This window comes from Rhea pennata, chromosome 1, assembly GCF_028389875.1.
Source record: "Rhea pennata isolate bPtePen1 chromosome 1, bPtePen1.pri, whole genome shotgun sequence".
NCBI lineage: Eukaryota > Metazoa > Chordata > Aves > Rheiformes > Rheidae > Rhea > Rhea pennata.
The window spans coordinates 99,343,207-99,352,278 of NC_084663.1; the positions used below are offsets into that span (position 1 = coordinate 99,343,207).

General features: G+C 36.0%; 1 protein-coding gene across 2 annotated transcripts in view; it reads left to right on the forward strand.

Annotated features, from left to right (window-relative positions):
* ZNF654 (zinc finger protein 654) overlaps positions 1-8,768 on the forward strand; it is a 35,450-nt gene extending 26,682 nt beyond the window's left edge. For both annotated transcript variants that reach the window (XM_062596941.1, XM_062596947.1), the window contains 3 exons: positions 2,786-2,927; positions 4,724-7,034; positions 7,447-8,768. In XM_062596941.1, the coding sequence (XP_062452925.1) occupies positions 2,786-2,927; positions 4,724-7,034; positions 7,447-7,454 (2,461 nt within the window). In that variant the 3' untranslated portion in view covers positions 7,455-8,768. The remainder of the gene's footprint in view (positions 1-2,785; positions 2,928-4,723; positions 7,035-7,446) is intronic.
* Positions 8,769-9,072: the final 304 nt, after the last annotated feature.

Sequence of the window (9,072 nt, forward strand, 5' to 3'; positions counted from 1 at the left end):
AGACAGTTATTATCTCTTTATATGAAGCCTATATCAGGTAGATCTTTGAACTGAAACCATTACTTCTCATGTTATCTCAGCAAAAGATGGACTTTGAGCAGCTCTGTTCCAAAGCTATTTCATTGGTGTGAAGAATAAATCCTAGATTCAAGTGATCCAAATTATCACTCTTTTTTCTGAAGTGAAAGCCCCCTTACACCTATGTCACAAAAAAGCTACGTTTAGTCTTGCTAGAAATATTGTGTATATATAAATAATGTGTACAAGTGTGTGCAATACCTTTGTGTATTGATAGAGCAGTCCATAATGATTTGATTAATGACTTTCCTGCATGAGTCAACTCTATTCAGAAAGACGACAGGATTTTTTTATGGAACAGGCTTAGCGGAATGCCTTCTATACCAGGCAGCATTTAAATGCAGTTTTAGGTGTTTTCAAGTAGGTCTTATGTCAATAAATCAAGAACTTTTTTCCCCACAAATTTAATCAATTTTAGGTAGTGTTATTGAATTGGGTAATTGTAATACCCAGTTCTCTGATCCTTTCATACCAATATAAATTGCCCTTGATCTATCAATAATAGTTTAAGCACAGGGCTGAGTACAAACTAAGGTTTATTCAATTTCTTGGATAGAATAACTTACGGAGCAGTATACTTCTATATCATACTGTGCTAGCACTGCTATTGTACTATAGCCACCCCGGCTGTATAATCTCAAATATCTGTCTTGTGGTGAGTGATAAACAAATGTCCCAAATGCAGTTGAATTCAGTGGTAATTAAAGTTGGTATCCAAAGCATGTAAATGATTAAAATGGGGTCTGATCAGTTCTTTGATGATGATTTAACCCTTAGTGATTATCAGTTAGAAATCTTGAGAAGGAGGAGCCTCAGTGGCTACATGGAGGAATAACTGAAATATTTTATTTCGGGGTCTATTCAGATAGTGGTTAAACTTATTGAATGGCTTGCTCTTCATCCATGGAGCTGTTCCTTCTACTTTCAGTTTTATCCATTCTCTTTTCTGCTCTTTTCTTTTGCCAGCTTTTGCACTTGTCTGAATCCATGAGACACTGAGCTGCTAATCCATAAGGAAAATAATTTGAGTTTTCTCTGGGATTAGCATTAAAACAGCTTACTCTGAAATATTATGAGACAAAGCAGAATAAAAGAAAGAGCAGTATCTACTATTCTGTTCAACAGCAGCAGGCAATTAGTTCAATTAGCTGTATTATTTAACAGCATCCTTAGCAAAAATGTTCTTTCTTTCCTATGTTAGGCTGAAAATTGTATTGAATTCTTATGAATGGTTTAAATGAATAGGTGCATGGAGACACTGGTTGGTTCAAACTTCCACGTGAAGTTTGCAGAGAGCTCAAACGTTTAGATTTCCAACCTGGTAAAAGTGAAGGTGAACAGCCTGCACCTCTAGAAAACCTATAGGACTAACTTGCTTTGTGCTATTTGCTAAGAGCTTCCCTTCTTAACTGTCTACCCCACGTAAGCTTGAGGCTTCTCCTGACTGCAGTTTTCTTGGTTCTGAAGAAAATAAACTATCAAGATCTGATGTCTGGCCCAATTAGCACTTAGTCATGTGAAATTATAGAGTTGTCCTAAATTTAAAAGTGAAGTTAGTGTTGTGTCATAGCCAGTACTGTCGTTTCTCTTCGTGCAGACGTTGACATGACTCGACAAGCTTAGTCACAAAAGGTTTGCCAGATTCTACCTAGCACAAACTAGAGATCTTAGAAGATTAGCCAAGTATTTTGTCAGTAACTGGGTTTGGGATTTCTGAGGGAGGAAACTGGTGGAAGAAAAAGTGTATTCCTTCAGAAGGTTAAAGTCCAGATGCGCCCCTGTTTGCATTTTATTGTTGTGGTAGGATTTCAGCCTGGTCCTGACCATATCTGCCTCTGAATAAGATTTTTGACGTGATGGCACTCTTGACATTGTTTTAATTAAATAAAGATCCAGTTACCCTGCAGAGTCTCTGAATTAAAGAGCATAAAACTTTTTTGCTGGCTGTAGAGTTCTGTCAGGTATATTTTATAGACTAAATACATTACTTGTGTACAAGGTGCTCCTCTGCAGTAGGCTAGCAATTCATTCTTTTCTTATGCTTTCTTGTATCACTCAGAAATGTTATTTGTTTGTAGATATATATGAGTATTTAGCAGTAAGGGCTAATACATTCAAATATAATACTTTTATATAATTGTTGGGAGTAGAAAAGTCAATGATACCAGCAGTCAAAAAAGACAATTGTGTTGTAATGTGTATAACTGGAAAACATCAGTATTTCCTATCAATACAATGCATCAGAGACTAGTTTTCTGCTATGCTCTGATTTTCCACATTCAGAGTTTTTTTTTTTTCTTTTTTTTTCTCCTCATCATGGCACTGGCAGTAGTTTAATCCATAAATACATTTGGAGTGCACACAGCGCTTGCTTCTTCAGTCTGCCATTTATTTCATGTGATGTTAAGGGCTAGATGCTGTAGCATTTGCTTTTGTTGTGCCATTCTCTGATGCTAAACTAAATTCATTAATATTCGGATGCATATTTAACTGGTTTAGTGATAGGAGATACACTGAATGCTTATGTTATATTTTCCATTGTGCATATTGTGTACAGTTGTGTTAATTAGACTGGTATTAATCACATATCAAAAATAAGATCTTGGTTACAGAAAATGCAAGTAATTGTTTGTAGGAATACATCTTGTTTAGCAGTATAGTCCTTTAAAACTCAACCTAATCAAAATATTTTGTTCTGTACTTATAGGGACCTGATCTTCATTTGGAGTAAATTGCAGCTTAAATCTAACCCATCAAAACAAGTATTTGTTGACCAATGCTACCAGCTTTTAAGAATTGCTACAAATATCAGAGTAATTTTCCCTTTCATGAAAGTCATTAAGGATGAAGTAAGTTTGGGTTTTTTTTCTCCCTCTCTTCTTTTTATTACTTGTAATACTGAAGAGAAGTGATGGTTATATTTTATAGTGGTGATTTTTTTGTGGAAAGTGAAGAGAGGCCAGGGAAGAACGCAGAAATTGAAGTCAGAATGAGCTTTGATGTTATGGTAGTCCTTGCTCTGTTGTGCATGAGTTTTTCTTTCTATCTGTTGCAGAAAGTTAGTTTGTCATTCTGTATAAATAAATGGAGAAATTGGTAATAAACATATGAAGTAAAAGTGAAAGATACCTGTTGTTTTTAGCCAGGTTTCTTAAGGAAATAGGACTTGTGTAATGCCATTGCATCTGCCTTTCTCCTTTGTTAAATTCTGAACCTTTTGATCAATTCTAGCAAGATTTGAAAATGTACTTATTATAACATAAAACAAGAGCTAAACCAAAATAGAAGAGAAAATTTTGCTTCAGAGAAGTATATTTCATGCTTAATGTTACAATTATACAAAACAGTGCAAAAAATAGTGTAATGTGCAATGCTTCACACACAAGTGTGGCGATTGTTTCAAAGCAAATGTTGCTTTTCATCATTAACCTGATTGAATGGAGCTCCTTCATATTCTGTGCCTTAAATATTTGAGGAGTTTACGGACTTCTGTGCAAAGTAATAAACTTACTTTATCAAAGATGCTACTGTACAGTTATAAGTAAATGCATTGATTTGCTGTTATTCAAGACTTTAATCTGAGTATGTATTCTAAAGTACTTCTGGTGACTTAAATAACTTGATCAGTCTTTAATGACTAATTTCTAAGACTCTATTAGTCTTAGAAAAGTTTAGCTTTTATTTGTATCTGAATTATAATATTTTTAATAGCCCACTAAATATGACATTGAGTGAGAGTGTGTGTGTGTATACATACATACATATATATATATACACACACACACACACACACACAAGAAACATTTAAATAGAGGTCGGCATTAATCATTCTTAAACTTTCCTGTAATTCATTTTGCTTTAACCAGTGATACATGGGGCAGTATGACTATTCCTCCCAATTTTAAGTTTCCTGGTTGAGCCCCCAACCTAAAGCGTAGAAAAGGAATTCTGCTCATCAGAATAAATTGTCAGCGCAGAGAAGTCAGGAATCATAGAGTGCTTGGCTGTGGGTTGTAATGTTTTCCTTAGTGGTCATCATGGAAAATTGAGGGCACTGTTTATAGCTTTTATTTTTTTCTGCGATGCAAGTTAAATGAGATGAAACAGGGACAAAATTCAGAATAACTGTCCAATTACAGTGAAACATTGTAGTTAATCAGGATGCAGACAGAAGATAGTGCTGGATCAGATAGTATTACCTGCTGTTCTGTTTTAAAATCATTAAGGAATCCCAAATAGTTAATTGTCTTAACAATAGAACTGCATGTAGCAAGAATATATAGCTTTGACAGTAGCTGCAAAGTCTTCACTGCAAACCAGTGTTATTCATGGGCATTTCCTTATCTGTAGTTTGTGGCCTTGTTTAGCATTAATTTAAAATATACGAACTTTTAGACAAGATTTACTTTTTACAGTTTTTCTTTAACTAGCAGGAAGTTTCCTGAGCTTTTAAGTATTTTGCAAGTAGGTGAACATAGATGCATCGAATGTTGACATTTGAGCTTTTGTTTATACTAGTTAGGTGGGTGTTTTCCCCCTTAGTCTGATATATTTTTTTCATTTGACTTTCAAGGCTTAGGCTTCTGTAAACCCATAGGGAAAATAATGTTATATAATACTGTGTACTGTAATTTCCTTTCTGCAGGTTGGTGAAGATGGTCTTCAGATATGTGTTGAAATATGTGGATGTGCCCTGCAACTGGACCTCCGTGAAGATCCCAACATGAAAAGTCTCATATATAAAGCGATAGCTCATTTTTTGCCAAATGACTTGGAGATCCTCAGAATTTGTGCACTTTCAGTCTTTTTTCTTGAGCGTACCCTGGAATCATACTACACTGTAGAACATTTATACAAATGTGCAGATGAAGAATACAATGAGTGCACTAGTTCTGTTCAAAACCGTGTACGTTTTGAATTGCTTCCAATTTTAAAAAAAGGTCTATTTTTTGATCCAGAATTTTGGAATTTCTTGATGATCAAGCAGAATTGTTTAGCATTATTGGGGGATAAAGCCTTTGCTGGTTTAAGTGAAAGTACACTGGAAAACTCTACTGCAAATACAGAGAAGATAACAGAGTATACGGCTTTAAGTGAAGACCACGCCTGCCTAACAGATGTAAATAATGGGGAGCTTGACACTGAAGACCTGTCTGAAGTCCAGTCCAAAGGTAATGCCAAAAAGAATCATGCAGCTCTTGAGACATCTAAAATGTTAGATCATACCGTACCGAAGCACCGTTGTGTGATATGCAACAAGGAATTTCTTGGTGGTCACATTGTGAGACATGCACAAGCTCACCAGAAAAAGGGCAGTTTTTCCTGTGTACTTTGCAGCAGAAAGTTCAGGCAAAGAGGACTTATGCTGAAGCACTTAAAAAATCATGTCAGAAAGATAGAAAGGCAACATCTTGCTGCAGTTCTTGAGGACAGACAGGAGACTCCAGTCTCTAATGAACTAGAATGTTCTGAAGTTTCTGTCTCTCTTGAAAATGGGAATTCTGATGCTTCTAAAGATAATGAACTAGTGACTGCAATAGTTCCAAGTGCTGATGTGGAAGAAGAGAATACTGAACAGATATTTGATACGGTAGAAAATCATCTAAGTGACCAGGATGATGTAACTGAAAACAGCAGCTGTGACAGCTGTTTTAATAACATCCCTGATGCTTTAAATACAGAAAGCTTGCCAGAAGATGATGGAAGCTCCAGTAAAGAGTCACCGGTCCTTCATAAAGTAAATGGAGCTTTTTGCCCTCAGAAAGATGTGGATGCTATGGATCAAGAAGGAAGCTTTAACTGCCCTGCCAATGGTTGTGCTAGGGTGTTTAAAAAGATAAGATTCCTCAATAAACACGCAAGAAAAGCTCATCCAACTGATTTGAAGGTGCAGCAACATATAATGAAATGGAATAAAGGAAAATGTCGGTTTTGTCAGAGAAAATTTGCTGATTCACAACATTTTATAGACCACCTGAAGAGACATGTGTATCCGAATGTTTACTTCTGTTTACATTTTAATTGTAATCAGAGATTTAAGCTGTCGACTGAACTGGCAGAACATACAAAAAGTCATAGTGTTTTTAAAGCTCAGTGCAATTTTGCAGAGTGTTGTGAGCTATTTGAAGAGCTCCCTTTGCTGTATGAACATGAGGCTCAGCATTATTTAAATAAAACACCAGAAGGTTCAGAAGATGCAAGTGAAAAAGATTCTTCAGATGATTCTTCAGAACTGCTTTGTAGCTACCAAGAAAGTGATGCATCTATGAATGAAACAGAAACTGTAGATTTACCAATTCCAACTTGGAAGTCAAGGAAGGATTCTACAGAACCAAAGACTTACATTCAAAGTGTTGAAAAGAAAGCAAATAATGTAATTCAGAATGGAAATGAAAGCTCATCTGAGGGTAGTGCTACAGTTTTAAGCTCAACAGACCAAAAGACACCTGTGTTACAGCCAAATTCTGAAAACTGTAGTGTTGTTAGTGACCAACTAGTCAATGGGCACAGTGACCTGGAGCAGACATCGTCAAAGTCACCAGAAATAGCTTTGGACAGAGTGGCAGATGAAACAAGGACAGAAAATGGGTCAGTGTTACCAGTTTTACAGAATTGTCATGATACACCCCAAAATAGTGCTGCTGCCTCGCAGTTATCTTCTAAACCAAATCAGACGACAGAGAATACTTCATATGGTGTCATCTTAACAAAACCTTATGTTAGACCGCTGCCTCCAAGTTATCTTGATGAACGTTACATTAGCATGCCAAAACGCAGAAAATTTTTGACTGATAAAGTAGATGCTCATTCTGAGCAAGATAAAGTTTGTAGCAAATCAACAGAAAGATTTAGATGTGGCAACTGCTTGACCATCTACTGTAACTCGGAAGCACTTGAGGCTCACCTTGCACAAAAGAAATGTCAGACGCTCTTTGGATTCGATTCAGATGACGAAAGTAAGTCTTATAGTTCTTTTGGGTGTTTGTTTAGAGGTAAATATCAACCAAGAATGGCTCTCAAAGTAGGCAACCTGATGGAACAGATGTGACAACTCCTAAGCAGTTGTAGCATGTAAGATTTTTAAAAGAGGAAGGTCACGGAAATCACTACGGACCTGAACACGGAGCTGCAATTATACTGGAAGATCAGTTTAGTCATGCTTCCTGTTTAGAATAAGAAAGAGATGATGAAAATTGGTAAGCAGCTCTAATAGGAAAGATTTTTCTCATTAAACAGATTGTAGTAATTATCTGTCTTTCCTTGCATGTTTGAAACTAGTGTAGAAAAACATAGGCAATGTTTCAGTTTAAAAAATGATTTTTATGGGATAAAATGAATAATGAATAACCAGTATATTCTGTTTTACAGGTGCCTGATTAAATGTTGTGAAAAAATGTATCAAACAAGGAGTGGTGTAAGAAAACACTACATGAAGAAGCATCAGTTTGTTTCCCAGTTGGCCTTAATCACAAAGCAGTCTCAAATTACTAAAGAGAAACATGATCTTGATAAAGACAAAGCACATTTTCTAGATAGAACTCACAGAGGAATAATACGACCTGTGCAGGTTTTGAGTCCAGAAAGGTTGCTACAAAATCCCCAAAGTACCAGTAATCCGAAAAGCCACATTAATTTCAAATGCGTGATTGAAGCTTAGCGGCACAGTCTTTCTAACACAAAAGTTTAAGGAAAATAATGCATTCAGTTGAGCAGAGAGAGAGCAGATATGGTAATTGCCTTATGGAAAGTAAAACAGTTGATACCTTAAGCTGCTTTAATTAGAAAACAGTTTCATGAGTGGTTAGAGGATATCCATCCATCACTTAAAGTATCACAGTAATTATGATATAAGACACAGATAGAAGAACCAGGCATTCTTTTTTCAGAGTTTGTGATTCCATTTTCTGCTAAAAAAGCATGACACTCATTCAGTAAACTTGTAGTGAGAATCCAAAAAGAGGAATGTAGAGAGAAATCTAAGATAGAAGGAATGCAGCACTAATAGCCAAAAACTACAGAGTATGCAAGGCAAAGTGTGTTGGTATGATATTAAGTGTGTAAGTTATACACGGTGGAAATGGGGTGCCTGCAAGAAAAGTCCTTTTCAAGGCTATGGTAAAAGTATATGTTAAGACTGTTGGGAAGTGTCATATACAACATCTGTTTTACGTGCAGGAAAACTAATGCAAGTACATTGCACAAGTTGTGTAGATATTAACAGAAGCAGACAAATAACAGTGCAAAGAGGGATGAATTTGCATAGCAGGGCAGAGGTAAGCTAATTTGGTGCAAATACAGAGAGAGAGATCTTTCAGCTGTTGGTATGACTGAAAGAACTTGAAAAAATGGCTTCATGGAGGGGGAAGAAAACAATTTTTAATGAAGACAGGCAAAACTAGTGCACATGTCAATTTAGAAATGCCAGTTCAGGAAAATGCAGGTCAGGAAGAGCCTATTTCACCTATGTGATATGGCTTAGTGGTGGTAGATCATAACTCAGTGCTCTTAGTAATTATGTACTGCCTAAAGGAAGGGAGAAAACATGCAACAATTCAGCCTTAAGAAATATTACAACCCTATGTAGTATCATTTCTGGAAAAGGTAGTCCTTCCCAGAGACTAGTGAAGGTGTTGGATGCTAAGCACTTTATCCAGCAGTTGGGTTTGATTAAAAAAAAAAAAAAAAAAAAAGAGAGAGAGAGAGAGAAAAGAGTTTGGGAAGATGGGAAATTTCAGTATTCTAAATATGATATACCTCTGCTTATCGTATTAAAAGACAGGACATGAAGAAGCTGTTGCAGTTTTTGGCCTTTTGACCCCAAACAGAAGTGTGGCAAATGACTGTCTATTTGCTGTGCTAATTTACCCTCTAATAACTATGTTATACTATCTGTGCAATTTAAGAATGGTTATTTTGGATATTGTTCTATGCCATTAACTAAAAATGTTAATGTGCTCATAGGTGCAGAAGGTATAGTTATGAAAAACTGTGTGT